This window comes from Notothenia rossii, assembly GCF_949606895.1.
Source record: "Notothenia rossii genome assembly, chromosome: 2".
Taxonomy (NCBI): Eukaryota; Metazoa; Chordata; class Actinopteri; order Perciformes; family Nototheniidae; genus Notothenia; species Notothenia rossii.
Window position 1 is genome coordinate 59,933,381 of NC_136904.1, and position 18,435 is coordinate 59,951,815.

The following is an 18,435-nucleotide window of genomic DNA, read 5'->3' on the forward strand; positions in this document are numbered from 1 at the left end:
TCTCTGACCTTGTTAAACATTGAACATTCAATAAATGAGGAACAGAGAATTATTAAATATAAAACACAGAATTTGTGTGATTATACTAAATTATTTACAAATAAACACCACTGCATATTTACAACTGTTACACATGCTGCTGTAACAAAAAAAATGTCCAACTTGGGATCAATATATCTTATATCTTATCTTAAGATGATCGATGGCTACTACCATATTTGCTAAATGTGCCTCTGAACCTTGACAAGTGCATGTTTCAGGCTTATCAATTAACAACAGGAGGGGTCACAGACATAAGACCAGCTGTTAAATAAAGCTCTTCTGTCATGTGGGTATATATTAATGATGCCCATTATGGACACAAGCAATTTTCACCCATGTAGTAATTATATTTTTTAAATTTGAGTGTTTCCTATCCCCTAAACCTCCAGGGATGTACACAGTTTAATAGTGGCAACTTCTAATTATGGGAAATACGAAAACGTCTTATAAAACTACAATTCCCAGTAGAGACGTGCCATAGAACATGTTGCAAAACACACAATAGCCAGCATGTGTAGTTCTGGGGACGGGGGGGTGGACCCGTCCGAGTCCAGTTTTGGATAGTCTGCCGTGGTTCCATCCCATTTCAAAGTGCTGTTTGACACTCGGCGTAACGGGCGTAACCCTCGGCGCATTCCAACATCCAATCACAGCTTGAGGACTAATCACGGGGGTTGTCAAACATAGCGGAGAGAATACTTACTTCCGGGTGTAAAATTCTCTAAAGCAACTTCTGTGAGCTGCTCCGACTCTCGGACGGCTCCAAATGTCCGACATTATACAATCAAACAAATAAATAAACACAAGGATAATTGTGTCTTATTGTTGACTAAATAACACAGTGTGGTTTAGAAAATAATACAACATTAGAAGTACGAGTTGGGAGTGAGAATGTGTTGGTATTTACCCTGCATTATGCACATGTTACTAATAAAGGATTATGTGATTGTATGAACTCTATGTACAATGTATTCACATTAATAGTTCATAATCAACGAATGACAAAATGCAGTGACAAGAAAACAACCATTGTATAGCATTTGTTTGAGTAATAAGAGGCAGTTAAATATAAAGGCAAGGCAATTTATTTTGATAAACATCAGCAAATCAAAGCGCTTTAAATAAACGGAAGTACAAAATATAAACACATTTTCACATTACTATGAACTCGGGCGAAACAAGTGCATAGTTTAATATCGTTCTCATATATAGTGTTTTATAATGTTACATTACATTACATTGCATTTAGCTGACGCTTTTATCCAAAGCGACTTACAATAAGTGCATTCGACCAGGAAAATACAAACTTGAAGAAAGCAGAATCATATAAGTGCATCAGGTTTCATAGAGCCAAACATTTCAAGTGCTACTCAACTGGCTTTAGATAAGCCAGTCCTTTGTTAGTATATAAGTGCTTTGTTAGTAATTCTTTGTTAGTAATTATATCGCTCGAAGTGGAGTCTAAAGAGATGAGTTTTCAGTCTACGCCGGAAGATGTGTAAGCTTTCTGCTGTCCTGGTTTCAATGGGGAGCTCATTCCACCATTTTGGAGCCAGGATAGCAAACCCATGTGTTTTTGCTGATGGGAACTTGGGTCCCCCTCGCAGTGCGGGTGCAGCGAGCTGTTTGGCCGATGCAGAGCGGAGTGCACGTGCTGGGGTGTACGGTTTAACCATGTCCTGGATGTAGGAAGGGCCAGATCCATTCGCAGCATGGTACGCAAGTACCAGTGTCTTGAAGTGGATTCTAGCAGTTACTGGAAGCCAGTGAAGGGAGCGGAGGAGCGGCGTGGTGTGGGAATGTTTTGGAAGGTTGAAGACCAGACGAGCCGCTGCATTCTGTCTTTATTTTGTATGGCTTTAAGTGTGTTTTAAATGTGTTTTGTCATTATTATGGCTTGCACCAGCATGTGGACGTGACACGTCGCTTGTAAAGAGCTCTCCAGAGCCTCTGCGTTGCTTGGCAGAAACCTTTACAGGTCTTCTTCCTCAGACTCAGGGCTAGTGTAGTCATTGTCATCCGACTCCTCAATGTCCTGCTGTAATTGAAGATCATGGCATTATGATGCTACACCGCTGTACGCATGTACAGCCTGTTTGTGTTGGCTTTTGAGGAAGTGCCACCTCCGACTGAGGACACTCTTGAGCCCATGTGCAGCATCCTCTGTCAGGTCACCGAAATCTGTAGAGGAATAATCACACAGCAAAAGGGCTGAATGTAAACAAACCATGACAATTGCAAATCTCTTTGCATTGTACAATGCTGCATATGTAAAAACACTACAAAATAGGTAAATCCATCTTAAACTGAAGGATGTTACTATATATTGGGTGCCAAATGGGACATGTTGATTAATGTTTATATAGTGCTTAACAAATAATCAATTATGATCTTGATAATGAATAGTTTCAGTAATTTACTATTTCACTTCGGCCTGACACAGTGACAGATGTGTTCTACTTATGTAAGACATGAAATGTGTTGAAGAGGTGATGAAAATATTCAAATGTTAAGATCTCAGACATACTGCTGGTTTTGATGCCCTCCAAAGTCTGTCCTCTGAGTGCTTCCACTTCTTGCACTTCCTTCAGAAGGAACATGATGTGCTGCGACATCTCTTTCACCAGGATGCTCTGCTCCTCCTCCAAACGTCTGACCAGCATTACCTGGTCAAAGACAGACCTCTTCAACCTGAAGGTGTTGCCTTTAGGTTGAGGAAAGGAATGGAGTAGTGGACAAGGAATATTTATTCATATATTATATTATTACAGAATGATTTTCATTTCTGAGACACAAATCTTTGTAGCGATAGCATTGGTTCTTTCATATTTTGGTATAGACTAAAAAAACAACAAGCCAAACTAGCAATTATCCTACCATTTGCATGCCTCTCCCATGGTAAGATGTAGCCCTCTGTCTGACTGCAAGCCAACTCCTCGTCGATCTGTTCTTCCTGCACTCCTGTGTTGTATTGCACAACTTTTTCGTGAAGCTTCTTCTTCAGCTCTCTCATTCTCTTCCTCTTCCTTTGCCTTGCCTGGTTGCTGTCTGCAAAGTGAAACGGAAACAAAACTGTGTCATGGTGCCAGAATGTTTTTGTTGTTTTTGAAAGGTAATTTCAATAACTACGTTTGACAACAAACCATGCTGACGATACAGATCTTGCTTCCTGCGCAAAAGAGTGAAGGTGATGTTCTCAATATCCACCCTCAGTCCTTCAGTACACCCTGGGGCGTAGACTCTCTCTGAATAGTTGCAAAAAAACAATTGGAGAAGAGATACAATCAGTGACAGTCTCAGTTTCAACATATGGCCAACTTATATTGTGTGTCTAAACTTACAGTAATTAACAGATGTATATATGGAAAACCTGTGGTATGTCTTACCTGTGACCGCTGCTGTATGGTCTCCTGATCAAGGTTGTTCTCCTTTTTGAAGTCGCTGAAGCTGGCAGCTTCCACCTTTGCCCTCTCTGTGATCTTTACAAAAAAAAGAAAATGTTAGCGAAAAGCACCCTGCAACACCATAATGCAAAGAACACCAGTTTTCAGTACAAGACCTTCAGAAGAACAGTTGAAACATTCCATGACACCATCTGACTTGCAAGAGGAAGTGTGGATAAGGGAGAACATAATGTATATAGCCATGAGGTTACATTGCAGACATCCTTCGTAAATATGTAATGTCAGATGAGAAGAGAATTGTAATTTGCCCTTACTTTGACATATCTGTGGGCTAAAACTTGATGAAGGTTGTCCCTCTTCCTTCTGTTCCAACTCATGGCCTGTTGAGTGAGCATGTTCACTCTTCCTAAAAAAGACACAAATATATCCACAAACAAAAAAGGAAGTATTCACATCAAAAAGGCAATACTGAGTGAGAAACCTGATAGACATGACTAAACCCAATCGTTGAAAGGTTGTTGAACTGGTAATTGCAGTAAAGTAATACACCAATAAGGTTTTTAAGGAGGGAACTCTCTGTAAAATACTTATCAGGGCTGCCTTATCACACAGTGTGTAGTGTTAATACCAACCTGCTTTTGTCATGTATTTTGTGACCAGAGCTGCCCTAGAGAGAAAGCTGTTTACCTATAATGAATGTTACAATTAATGTTCGGTCACCATTACATAACAATATCACCTACACATCATAGATCTTGAACTGGATGGTTTAAGAGAAAACTTGTGGACTGACTTCCTACAATATGCATGCATTTAGTGTTGCTGAACATATGAGCTGCCTATCTTTCATTTGAACTCAGACATAAAGGATATGCTTTAAACTAATCAACAGGCTTGTCACTGAGATGACACATACATATTTGTACTGCTTTCTATTAAGACTTCTTGTATCCATACAGTTACAATAATGCCATTAATAACATAGCTGCTCTACTTCCTCTCCCAATGTGTTTCCTGCTCCGTCCTGACTTCTGCCACCCCATCTCACCTGCAACACAGCGCAAGTAGTGTTATGTAGCATTTCTTTAGAAGTGTTTGATATCCAATAAGGCATGCCATGCACAACATTTAAAAATCCTTTGCATTAAAGGTGTTATGTACCTCGCATTTTGCTGTATGGGCTTTAGCATGCATCACGCTAAGAAATGGCCTCATTTCGGTCAACGGCAGAAGCTCTGGTAATCCCCCGGCTATTTAGTTAAGGTATGGCCAGTACCTAAGAAGCAGGAGCAACATTTTGTGACAATATCAATATCATCTAAAATGACTGCTGAGGCATGGGCCATTTTAAACATTGTTGTGGATGTGCAATATGACAGTGAGGATTACCTGCATGTTACATCCATACAGAAGAAGTCAACATTTACCTTCTTCGACATCTCTTTTTGGAGAAACATTGGGTAAGCGTATCTTTCTCCACGGAAGTGGTTCAGTCCTCGTAAGAGAAACCCATGTCTGATTAATCAGAAGAAAATCTAGTTGTTAATAATAAACTGACACAGCAAGGCCTGGCTTAAGCACTCATCTCTGTCATCTAGGTAGCTATAACAAAAAATAACACTTGGATACTACAAATGATGGATAAATTCCGCTTCACCATCAAAAGTGTTTAATGGTTCCAATTCTTACAAAGACTTAGACTTTGATTGCTATTAAAACTGAAATAATGAGACCAGACTCAAGAACCAAACACATATACACACACAGACACACTTACAAATACATACCTGCAAACTGCCACTTGAATGCCCTCCTCGTCTATCTGGGCACCAGACTTATTTGACATCTCTCTGCCAGCGGTGAATTTGGCCGTACCACAGACGGCACTGTCCTTTCCCTATAAAGTCAGTTTATTACACACAAGTTTTGACATACACAAAAAAGAACACCACAGGTGTAACTGCAACTATCATAATAAGAAAAAAAACGTACACTTTTCATGTTGCCTCTGACAAGGTCAACAAATGTTGCGACTTCCTCGTCCTTGGCCAGGAACAAGCCCTCATAGATTGGCGGCTCCTCAGTCCTGTCCATGATAAGTTAACATACAAGTCAATAATAAAAATCACAAAGCACTACATTACTATGATTTGTTTTAATGTCTGTTATGGCGACTCAAACACAACCCCAAGGGCTACTATTTGTATTAGCGGTGTATTCTTTATCATTTTCATTAATACCTATACATACCCTTTTGACTTGGAAAAGCGGTAATGCTTGCGGTTTCCATCACAGCAGACAGCCAACATGTCTGGAGAACATGCTGGACAAACAAAGTGATGGACCTGGCACATATCCTCTTGTTTGTACTGACAGAAGCAAAACTCGAAGAAGCTTCGCTGAAATGTATCAGCACAGATACTACCTGTCTGTATATTGATTTATTAAAAGTGGATTAGTAATTGTTTTGAAAGCAATGCCAACAATTAATGATATGGTATACAGTAATATGATATTGTTTTTTGTATGTTTCCGTGTGATTCAGGCAGATTTACCCGTCCAGCTTGAACAGATCTGTGCTCCAACATTTTCAGAAATGCCTGCCTGGACATGGCTGGTGGTGTCACCTTCATGTGCTCCAATGAGGTGAACACATCATATTTGTAAAGCGTCTGGCAGCTGCTGCTAGCTGGCCAGTACCGATACAAAAGCAGGTCTTTAACCTCAGGAGTCCATTCTGCAGAGCAGACATTGTATCGTCCTGTGAACAAATGGACAAAGTAAAGGTATTTCGGTAATCAAACTGTGAGTTTGCCTTAACATATTGTATTTTATACATAGATGTGCATATATGATGTATTAGCTATTTGACATGGCATTTGGGTGTTGTCTGAAAATGACCAGGTGATCAAAATCTTTGCGTTGCACAAAGTGGTAAAACTCTGCCGTACAATACTACTTGTACAAAAAGAAGGGCTTTCAGAACAACATACCGTTGATGGTGACCACAGAAATATGCTTCCAAGGAGTAACTGTGACGTCATCAGAGCATTCACAGATTGACCTTGGAGTAGGAACAGGCAGTTGACATACTGCAATATAGAAAATATGTTAGGAAGGGTGTATTTACAGTTTTTCCTTAATTCTCCAGATTATCAAGATATTCAATAACATTTTGCATAATTTCCACATATCTTTCAGCCCTAGTCAAAACCAATCATACTTTTTTCAATCAGCTATGTACACTTCCCATTCACACTTAATTTTGGGAACTACACTATAATGGGACATTGTAATGTAATGTTAATCTTTACATACTTTGTTCACAAAACTGAGGCTGGCCATTTTCATCCACCACCACAGCAGTTGTAGGGGGAATGGGCTCCAGAAATCCATTGAACACAGCCTCTCTGTCATGGAAGATATTCCTCTTGTGGGCCTCCATGTCACAGGTTGCACAGAGGAACTCCATGTCCAGTGGAACACAGTCCAGGCACCTAATAGCCGCTTCTTCTGCACAGCATCTGTGGCACTTCTGAATGGCTATTCTCTCAGCTGAGAGTTTTGCATTAAAAAGCATTGGCCTAGCCGTTTTCATTCTCACATCTGTGAGAAGCTGCCTTTGTGCCCAAGCAGAAACCGTTCCGTCTGTTGCCCCCAGAACCTGGACTGCAGTTAGGTTGTCCCTTAACTCTTGGAGATGTGTTTCTAAAAAATAAAACAGCTGTTAAGACACCCTAAAACTGGTATGATGGATATTAAGGTAGTATACTGAAACACTTTTGAGTTGGAAAAAAATATATGCGGACTAATAATAGCAACATGCTATGAATCATCATATGCATCCAAAGCAATATTAGCAAGTGATACTTATACCAAATATGCATTCACTTGTCATGAAACAGTCAACACTCAATACTTTATTATGATGAACTAGAGGAGTATGAAAATGGAAAAATTGGGAAAAACTGTAGTGCCAGTCAACTGCTGTTATAATCAATATACTCACCAAGACTACCAAACTCTTGATGTTCTAGCTGAAGGCCTTCCTCATGCACAGGATCGTCTCTTCTGGCTTGTGAAGCTGCAGAGACAGTCATTTTTGCTTAACCCTTCAATCAATCTAAAATTACACCAATTAATTGTAATATGAAAATGCTCTGTAAGGACTGCAGGTAATGAAACTAAGAACATATTACCACAGCATCACAATGACAATTTACATTTGCCATACTTTTATCCAAATCGAGGTACACATGTTCAAAAATACAACACAAGCAAGGATTATCGGTCACAGGCTCTTACAATATCTTGATTTAATTTGAAAATGTTTTAAACATTGCAACAGATTTGTCAAGAGGTATCTTTACATTACATAATTTCTTACTGTGTACACCAAAATAACTTTGTTATGAATTATCTTTATTCTTAGATTTAGAAATCATGATATAGTAAAGAACAAACCTGATGCGGAGCGTTGAGTTTCCCGTTGTCTCTCACGTCTGCGTGTGACCACTGGATTAGAAAGGGGTCTCTTCCTGCTTTTTCTTTTCTTTTTCGTAGGGATGGCAGGGGTTTCAGTAGCCTATATTTTTTCAGAGGTTGAGATCAACAACAAAGTTGTAATACAACATAAGACAGCAGCTCTTATATTTGAGCAATTATTTAACGGTTGCATAAAAAGGTCTGCATAAAAAGGTCGGACCCTTTACATTACATCAATAAAAAGCAATAGCAATGATTATATTACAGACTTGGGTATTTGCTTATCTTGAAAAGCCTCACCCTGGCCTCATGGACAAGAGCCTCGCTAATCAATGCTGCCATGTGCATCCTGGCCTCATTGGGATCCTCAAAGACCCTCACTTCACGGTTGAGGGACATGGCATACAAAGAGAGAGTGAGTAATTAAAAGAGAAAATGAGAGAGAGGGATTGAAAAAGAGAAGGTGAGAGAGTGATTGAAAGAGAAAGTGAGAGAGTGATAGAAAGAGAGACAGTGAGAGAGAGAGTGGCTCTTAAAAGTGCCGTTGGTTTTATATGTGTGTGTGTGTGTGTGGATATGTGTGTGTTGGTGATATAGAGTTGTAAAGAAGCTGTAAAACAGGAAAAATAAAAACATGATTAGGATTATTTAGAATAACAGTAACATCTGTGCATTACTCTATTATGCAATAATAATTTTGTATAATTGATACTGTGCATATTGTTATATTATGAGGGACATGGCATACAAACAGTACAGACACAATATACAAACAATACACAAAATGAAGAGAGTGCAATAATAATTAATCTGTGTATTACTCTATTATGCAATAATAATTTAGTATAATTTATACTGTGCATATTGTTATATTATGAGGGACATGGCATACAAACAATACAGACACAATATACAAACAATACACAAAATGAAGAGAGTGCAATAATAATTAATCTGTGCATTACTCTATTATGCAATAATAATTTAGTATAATTTATATATCTTATATCTTCTACTATATATTTTAATTCTACAATGTAACAATCCCAATGTCCCCACTGGCCAGTCAAATCCTCTGGAAAAACTCCAGGTCCATATTTTTGTTCCACTCCATCGCCGATTCCACTATTACAACTCTGTGTTGAAAGCTGTCTTTACAACACATGGGCAAATACAAGCATTTAAACATATTTTTCTAGCAGGCACCTCCACTATCAAACTGTGCCGGGGACAGCTAATGTCATTTACCTGTATAAACTATAAATGCTATCCAGCTACAAACTTTGACCGGAAAGCCGGAGGCTAGCTGAACGTGGCCGCTAGCTTGCGCGTAGCCTATTGTAAAAGCTAAACACACTACAAAACTCAACATAATATCCAGGAATGAAACGCTATAGAGACTGTGCTACAGTGGAATAAATAAAAGCAATATCATTTCGTGTTTTAAAGAAATAAACTCCCCTTGATTTTAGATACTTACTGTAGTCCCTTGTGAGATGAAATGAATGAAAGTGACGTGATCGTGGGCAACGTCACGTGGCTACGTCACTGCCGTCAAGCGCGACATAACGTTGCCGTGGTAACGACGGCATCTTCTTCTGGTTTATCGTTGTTATAAAAAAAAAGATTATTATTAGTATTAATGATCAAATATAAATGTAATTGTCTTTTAAATAACGTAAACTAAAGGGAACAATCTATTTGACACAGCAGAAGCTCTGGCCTTCCTTAGAAAATAACTAATTTAATAAAAATGCACCGTTTTTTGACAACAAACATTGGTAAATAATGCACCATAATACATTCTGATGAAAAATAAAAATGATTATGAATACAAATAAAATAAAAGAAGCCTCCCGTGAGTTACTACAAGCTATAAAGTAGATTTTTAAAACGTTTCATAGAATAAAAAGCTCACTGCAGGACGTTGTAGAAATGCGTGTGTGCACCACGACAAAGGAGCCTCATTCACTTTACATTGGGGTTGTTTGCGTGGTGCCGACACGCAAATATAAAAGATTCCGTGACTCCACGACGCAATGCGGTGTTAAGGAGTTGTGGAGGAGTCACGCATTCTGGTGAGATCAGGTTGTGCATAACGCACCCAGGAACGAACGCTAGCTCCGGTCCTTTTTACTGTGGACTCGATGTCCTGACAGGCTGGTATTTGTGCAACCTGCACAAACACAATACTGCACCATGATTACAAATGGTGAAATACAATGTAAAACTACCGAAAAATACCAGCTCCTTAAAACACAACCGCTCTACTCAACACAACTCTACTATACCCGCGGTCAGACAGCGGAGATGTGTCCCCTGCGTGATGTAATATGACGCGTTTGACGTATGACCTTAAAAAAAGCAGTTTTTAAGAGCAGAGCTCAAAATTGCTCCTTTCCCTCTGAATTCCTGCCCTTATGTCTCGTAAAACATATCAAATCCTGCATTCACTTTTTTTAATTGTAATTTTCAAGCAAGTTTAAGCATAAATGTAGAAAAAAAAAAACCCTGCAAGATGCTCTTTAAGAGTCGCTTTGACAAGTCTGCATACAGACGGCAGGCGAACAATCTTTTAAAATGCGTGTTTTCTAAATGGAGATCGGCTAAGGTAACACAGTATATGCTCCGACCGTCCACACTCACAACAACGGCCTATACAGACATAAATAAACCAGCGAAAGTAGTGTTGCAATACTTTATCTTATTTGATGTGCCTGGATATTAAAGTTAAAATACAATTAGAATCAGAAGGGCATCTTATTATTGCTTTTATAAAAATACTTCTCATGTCTAACCCTATTATAGGTTTAGTGTTATATTGTGAGTCGACCATGAATATATAGAATTCCAATCTATCGTTGTGTATATTAATGCTGTAATGACAACTTTAATGTTCCAATGTCCTATATTCGTTTATTGCCATTACTTGACAGGAGATGGAGTGATCCAGACGCAGAAACAAGCAGATGATTTCCGGTCCTTTGGTGCAGTTTAGAATTATGTTTTTGAGCGTTTACATTACCAGGGTTTAATTATTCAGTCAATGGTTGTGGTATGAGCACCTGCCGGGCTGGTGGAATCGGTGTGCTCTTCCTCCTGTGTCCTGGTCCTTTCCGGTCACCTATGACCCCTTTTACGCCCAGTGCAGCTCACCCCTGCCACCAAGTGTCCAAAATAATATTGCAGTATAAATATAAATAAAGTAAACTGACACGCCAACTACACCCATAAAATGGCTACTACACACCGGTCCCAATTGACTTTAGTGTGAAACAAAAACATAAAAGGAGCTATGTAAAAAAAAATCTCCTATTTGTTGGCATTTAATTGTTAGTGATTATTCCATTTTTTTTTCCTCCCTCATTTTAAGGGTCACCAGTCGTGCAAGTTAAGATAAATAATGTGAGATTAACAATAATAATAATTTGTCCTGCGGCTCCATGCATCTATTGGTATCCGTTTATTTCCTTACAGAATGAAATAAAGTAACTAGCAGACTTGTGGACTGGTGTCCCATGACTTGGTACTCGAGTAAGACTTTTTAACAGTTTAGACTTAAAATAAAAAAAATAACGTTAACTATTTTCATCTTAGCAAGTCACTCCGAATTCCCCCTGCATTATTATTGTCTATTTGCAACATGATGCCACAAAATGACTGTCTTACAAAAAGCACAGGGGAGATTTACTGATAAACTTTCCATAACTAAGTTCTACTAATATAAGCAGTCTGGCCTATAACTCTTTGTAAAGCAACTGTGTCAAGTAGCACGAGGTAACCAACATTTAAAATGCATTAAAAGCTAATCCCAAGCAGTTATGTTTTTGACAGAAAGTTTTTTCAATAGAATATTTTCATTTGTCATGTATTACTATCATTATGTTAACAAGATTGGATTACTGTTGAGAGTGATATATGCTGGCCATAAGATCATCATTTGTTTTTCAATGACGAGCATAGTGTGACCTTGAATCCTTGAAGAAAATGTGTTCCTGGCATTCCAACCCAGTCTCACAAAAAAACGTGTAATAACTACGTTGGTCCACAACTTGGGACGTAGTATTTCTACAAAAACGCCTCTGAAATTGTAGGATTCATTTTATTCTCGGTGGAAAATGCCTATTTTAAGGTTAGTTTGGCCATTAAAATGCGTTTTGATGTCATTTGATGCAAGAAATATGAGTTGTTATTTCAGATTATGTGTGCAGTGGATGTACATGATCTTTAGTTTGCTTGTTATTATGAAGATTACTTCAGGAAATTGTGTCCATTCAATGTTTTCATTGTTACCAAGGTGGTTGCTAGGGATGCTGCTATCGATATTATTTCTGTTATGTTGTGTAACTGTTACTGTTTAATGGTGTTATCTTTATTGCTACCCCCTTTCCCATCAATTTATAGTGTTGGTCCACAGCGCAAACGTATTAGTTGAACAAAATCTGCATCTAAAATTGTGGCATAGATCTACGTTATTTTCCCCTGTGCAATTCTCCATTTACTCAACAATAACACATAATTATCCTTGTGTTTATTTATTTGTTTGATTAATAAACACAAGTTGGAGTCCATCAGGACCGAGGGTCGGAGCAGCTCATTTGCTTTAGAGAATATACACCCGGAAGTAAGTATTCTCTCCGCTTCGCTTGACAAACCCCGTAATAGTCCTCAAGCTCTGTGATTTGGATGTTTGTGTGTGCTCCGAGGGTTACGCCGAGCGTCGAACAGCACTTGAAATGGGATGGAACCACGGCAGACTGTTGTCTCTGTCTGTATGTCTGTCTGTAGCTTTAAATGCTAATGAGCTGCTGCTGGCCACGCCCCTTTGAGAGATGATTGGTTTCAAAAAACACAATGGTGCCGGGGGGTTACCTTGGTTGGTGATTGGCTAATGGTTACACAACCCAAAAAAACATTGTGACATCACAAAGTGGGCAACATCTGATCAGCTCATTTTCAGACAGGTTTTATTTAAATAGATCAGGACAAAAAGAGAGAGAATATTTTTTCCTGAAACACTGCGAGTCTCTTAACACACTGGTGACACACATTTATATAAAAGAAATGAAAAAGTGGATTTTGCATAATAAGTGACCTTTAAAACATCCATTTACAAACTTTCACACACCTCCTTCAGTATGTTTCCATTCTTATTTAGCCAATGAGTAGCACAGACAACTAGCGTGACTGCGTTAGCATGAGTCAGAAGATCAGAGAGCTTAGAGAAGACAGGGATGAGCAGCGATCATTTTTAGATGTAGGCTGAGAAATGCAAATGATTTACAATAATACAAGATGACATTATATCAGAGAGAAAAGTAGTTGTTTCTCCCACGTGCTGGCATTCTGTCCAGGATACATGCAGCACTTGTTCCTTGCAGTGATTTACCATTTTACACAGACCTGCTGTGTGCGCAGAAAGGAGGAACTTTATTTGGCAAGTAGACTATTGTGCATTGTATGGAAGGAAACAATCTGTGTTTTGTCTGGGCTGATGTTTTTTGCTGCATCAGACCCCCTTTCCTGCCTCCAGCCCTGGGGAAAAGAAGGGTGAATATATGATACGTGTGAGATGGGGAGGCCTTGTGTTAACTCAAGTCACCAGCAGGGACCCTTGCAGCAGTGAAAGGTAAACCCCACAGCCTTATGTGTTGGGTTGGTTTCCTTTAAATGCGTTATGGCACCAACATTCTTTTTTAACCACTGATTGATGGTGTAATGAAGATTATATCAGTGCTGAACTCTTTAAGGGATCCTAGGCCTACAGAGGTAGCGATTCATTTCAGACAGTTTGAAACGCGAAGGCCATGATTGGTACATGATCTGCCCTCGCTCAAGGGAAAACCTCCAGCTTGACTTGAGACCGCCCCCGTGATAGATAAATGTAATTATAATGAAGCCAGCTGCAATGGATCATTGATCCACCAGGGGGTGCAGTGGGGTTCCACACTGGAGCTCATGTGAAATAAAGTCAGATACAGTACGCTGGATGTACAGCGGAACTTTGTTATGATCCATATGTCATGGATATCATACTCTGTGCTAAATAAGAGACAAGTAATAATTTACAAAACATCACCATGTTGTTATTTAACAAAATAATGTTGTTTAATCGATAAAAACGAACGGGAGGAAATGCAGCCCGGCTCTCGATTTTTAATCCTAATTTAATCATCATCTTCACCACGATCATTTATGTTTATGATCACCGAATTGACATGAAATCACTGACACATATGAATATACTGTATTCAACTTCATTAAAACGTTATTAACATGCCTAAACTCTGTAATCCACCAAAAATATTTATATTTTAATGGAGCTTCGTCGGTCGATCAGGATCCCAAAGCGTAGCGGATGGATCCTCATCTGCATGACGGGTGTTATTTTCCCCATAAGGAACAAGTCGCTGCAAATTATCCCGCTTATTAAATGGCCACATTCTCAACAAAGTAACGATATGACTCCCAATATTAATTTAAATGCTTTTATGGATTTAGAAAATGTTTTTATTGATTTAAAAAATAGTTGTATGTATTGATTTAAAAAATAGTTGTATGTATTGATTTCAATTGACATGCATCCGCTAAGAAAAATAGTCCGTTGTTACCGTTTTTTAAACAGTCTGAATGAAACGGCAGCTCTCAGCTGTGTATTTACACAACTAATGGCCCATCAACCACAGCTCTCTCCCCCCCTCCCCCCCTGATCTTTCTTCTCCAGCAGCTAAATTAACTAGGTTACTCTGAGTGACAAGCTTACAGTTAGACACAACACTGTCATTGCAAGTGACCCTCAGTTAGTTGACTTTTATGTTCAACTGCTAAATTCGTTACTGATAAAAAAAGGGCTTCTACTGTACCTAATTACCTTAACACTAGAACCGCCAGAGGTTTTTGTATAGGCCTACCTAAACCCGTAAAATCCCGCTATTAGAATGCAATTTTTAACAACATGGGTGCTACATAACACACTTTCAGGAAAAGTCACGGACTGGGAGACTTTAATATTTTATTGAAAAAAAGTTACATTGCACACACACAACACACATCACACAAATTGACCCGATTGGCGGTTCTAGTGTTAAATAAACTCACTAATTAATGAAACCAGTTCAATACACATTATTCTTACTCTTATCATTCTTTATGAGCGCAGAAATAGTCTTAAAATCAGATCTGTTTTTTAAATGAAATCTGACGGCAGGCAGTTAGCTCTGATCACCTATGATAAATGCGCCGTACCTAATCGCTGGCCATTTAGCCACAGACACTGTTCGAAATGGGGGTGGAGCCAGGGGGAGCTTGTCTCCCCCGAAGAGGGAGGGAGCTCCCCTGAAGGCTGACTTTGAGATAAATAGGGGGAGCCCAAAGCAATCGTGCATATTTGTGTCACACAGATTAGAAATGTTGAGTTTCTGTAAATAACAGTTCTTGAAATAAATAATAGTTATTGTTCATTACAGTTTCTGAATATTTGTTTTATATTTGTGAATATGTCTGGGTGTTGCCATCTGTACGTGGCGACGCTGCATTCTTACCTGATTCTTACTTATCTTGCTATGGTTACGGCGGTGATGCCGGCGCGGTATTTGAAATGTTCATATTGATATTTTGTTAACTCTGGCTTTGTAATAAAAAATATGGCAAAACGAAAACAGCCAAGCGTCACAGCTTTTGGATTCACAAGCAAAGAAGCGAAGGAGTCTAAAAATGACAACGTGAACTGAAAATAACTTTTAGTTGGCCGACTGTAAGCGGCATTAAGGTCGAGCTCACACCGAGGGAGAGGCCTGCCGATGCGGAGCCTGAAGACGCTTCAACAACGGCCACAGCCGCCGGAATAGTGACACCGTCTGTAGTAGTGGCAGAGTGATTTTATAGCAATTGATCGAATCCGCGCTGCTGCGAGTTGAGTAGTTAGAACGATATTGGCAGATTCGGATTTCACGGATCAATAACTGATGAACAAAACGTTATTCAGACACAGATGACGTCTCCTAAGTACCGTGGTAAGGTTGACAACTACAAACACATGTTGATCAAAAAAAGGCAATATGCGCCGTCCTCTGAGCTGGACACATTAAATTGGTCTCTTTCCGCAGCCGAAGAAGAAACGAGTGCTCAGGGACCGTCGATACGGTTATTGAAGATGATGCCATGATTTTACATTATAAATATTCACCAAAATTATTCAAAACCATATTCTTCCAAACTCTCTGCTGTAGTCTGACCAACAGGAGACTATTGGTGTGTGTAGTGAGTTTAGTATAAATATACTGTATAATAGTAACGTTATTGAAGATGATGCCATATTTATTGAAGATTTTACATTAGAAATATTCACCAAAATTATTCAAAAGCACATTCTTCCAAACTCTCTGCTGTAGTCTGACCAACAGGAGACTATTGATGTGTGTAGTGAGTTTGGTAGTAATAAGCTGTATAATAGTGAAGTGATTGAATATTATTGTATTCTCTTTTTTCGGAGTTGCACTTTGCAGATGGTCACTGAAAAATCATTTCTTCTCCGGCTGCGGATAGAGACCAATGTAATGTTTCCAGTTCAGAGGACAGCACGTATTGGCTTTTTTTGATAATGTGGTTCGTTGTCAACCTTACCACGGTACTTAGGAGACGTCATTTGTGTCTGAATAACGTTTTGTTCATGAGTTATTGATCCGTGAAATCTGAATCTGCCAATATCGTTCCAACTTTACTCAACTGCTGTTGCGCCAGTCAACAGAGCGTGCGTGTGATATATTTAGTAGCAGGATGTGCACTGAATAATAGGGCTCCCCCGAAAGCAAATGGGTAATTCGAACACTGGCCACAGAGCTCCCTCTATACAAATCAAACTGTAGACGGTGTGAAAGCACCTATTGTTTTAAATAATGGTCGGAATGTGACCTGTGAGCCTTCTGAATTACCGTGGGACAGCACATTCTAAACTAAAATGTTCAATCAATAAAGTAACATCTTATCTTATCTTAATAATATCTTCATATTAATAATAATAATAAATCATACAGTATGTGTCCGAAAGGGAGCAGGAGGAAGCAAACACAAAAATATACAACAAATATACTGCATATTAAAGCAAACGATTGTAAAGGTAAAAGTATGAGCATAACAAATAAAGAAGTGTAATGTAAACATTTACATTATTATTATGATTATTTAATATATAAAGACTATATATTATTGAATTACAAGATTAGATATACTTTAGTTGATCTAAAATATTGATGTGTTCAAATGCTCTTCAAAACACAACTGAAAGTCCATGAAACTTGTCTTTCTGTATTTGTGAATGAAGCGCCATCTCCTGGTTAAAACCTGAAATTGAAAATCTGGCAACGCCCTCTTGGAAAATAGTGGGAGGGCTTAACATTCCTCTATACTGGTCTTAGGCAGATCATAGGCAGGAAGCTGTAAACTGGAGTCTGAAATGAAGTGCTACATCTGTATATAATTAATAAAACATGCTGAAATATCTGTGTGCAAGGTTGTAAGGGTACATTCTTCTGTAGACCTTTTTCCCTCTGTCCCTCAGCTGTGCTTAACTATTGAAACTGCAGTTCTAGGTGGTATTTTCAGTACATAATAACATTGTTGTGGAAGCACACATTCTAGTCCTTCCAAAACATCTTCATGTAGCGACATTAGCTTCAGCCCAGGTGTCCCAGCGCCTAAAGGTCAAGGGTTCAGGTTTCGGGTGGAAAACCTCCTGTGGCCTATTGATGTTTTCTTCAGAAGAAGCAAAAAAGCAACGCAGAGAGGTTTTCACAGTGTGTGGGAGTTGCTGGGGTCAATGTGGCATGGGGAATATGTGCCTGAGCTAACCCAAAGGAAAATTAGCAAAAACAGAACTGCCCAAATTCCCTTTGGTCTTCACTCCTTAACATTTTCTTTGCTAGAAAAACGGATAAATCTTCATTTTTTTAATGCAAGAAGCTTTATTTCATTTTTGAAAAAGGTTTTATTGCGATGGTATCATTCTCAGAAGAAATGCTTCAACAATCAGAATGAATACTGTCACATTGTTCATTTCAAATCAGAGGTGCAGCAGTGAGGGAGATGAGTGGGTGTACATTCTTTGTCCCACTTACGACAGGAAAAGAAAAAGTCTAAAAAAATGAAATAGAAGCTCAAAACGTTGTTGACTAGGGGCTAAGGCGAGGTCACTCACTGCACCGACTCTCACTCACATACGCCTTTAATCAGAAGATTCCTCTGACTTCAATCAAAACGATGGCATTCCTCAACGGCCTACTCATGACCAAGCTCTCCCAGCGTCTGACCTCCAGCCAGGCTGCCAATAGAAGATAACCTAGGAGAGGTCATGATCCGGGGTAGGGACAGACCCTGGACTCTTACGCCCCCGTTGAAGTCCACAATGCTGGCCTTCATCACAGACATCCCCTAGGCTCAGTGCGGGATGATCATAATTCTTGCTCTTCCAGAGTTTAGCAGGGCACGCTCTGCCCCTGGCGAGCAGCAG

The 18,435-nt window shown here is 39.1% G+C and overlaps 1 protein-coding gene across 10 annotated transcripts; it reads right to left on the reverse strand.

The window, feature by feature from the left end:
- Positions 1–1,109: 1,109 nt before the first annotated feature.
- Positions 1,110–11,033, reverse strand: LOC307028132 (uncharacterized protein). 10 transcript variants are annotated; one of them, XM_079662930.1, is made up of 21 exons: positions 10,957–11,033; positions 9,412–9,529; positions 8,232–8,541; positions 7,911–8,031; positions 7,456–7,530; positions 6,765–7,154; positions 6,440–6,538; positions 6,002–6,207; positions 5,697–5,875; positions 5,439–5,532; positions 5,234–5,343; positions 4,836–4,961; positions 4,608–4,722; positions 4,441–4,494; positions 4,079–4,133; positions 3,761–3,852; positions 3,429–3,521; positions 3,186–3,287; positions 2,920–3,090; positions 2,570–2,746; positions 1,110–2,223 (listed from the first exon to the last, which is right to left on the reverse strand). In XM_079662930.1, exons 3-13 carry the CDS (start codon positions 8,328–8,330, stop codon positions 4,701–4,703), a joined length of 1,521 nt encoding a protein of 506 aa, XP_079519056.1. In that variant the 5' UTR covers positions 8,331–8,541; positions 9,412–9,529; positions 10,957–11,033; the 3' UTR covers positions 1,110–2,223; positions 2,570–2,746; positions 2,920–3,090; positions 3,186–3,287; positions 3,429–3,521; positions 3,761–3,852; positions 4,079–4,133; positions 4,441–4,494; positions 4,608–4,700. The 10 variants fall into 10 exon arrangements, with proteins under 10 accessions (XP_079519056.1, XP_079519059.1, XP_079519054.1 ...); XM_079662933.1 differs by lacking the exon at positions 4,441–4,494 and having other exon boundaries at positions 4,874–4,961; XM_079662928.1 differs by lacking the exon at positions 4,441–4,494.
- Positions 11,034–18,435: the final 7,402 nt, after the last annotated feature.

Coding starts and splice junctions, on each gene's coding strand:
- LOC307028132 (XM_079662931.1), bottom strand. CDS start 8,330: ATGTCCCTCAACCGTGAAGTGAGGGTCTTTGAGGATCCCAATGAGGCC. Junction 5,533..5,696: donor CGCTTTTCCAAGTCAAAAGG/GTATGTATAGGT, acceptor TATCATGGACAG/GACTGAGGAGCCGCCAATCT. Junction 4,962..5,233: donor ATTCAAGTGGCAGTTTGCAG/GTATGTATTTGT, acceptor CTGATTAATCAG/ACATGGGTTTCTCTTACGAG.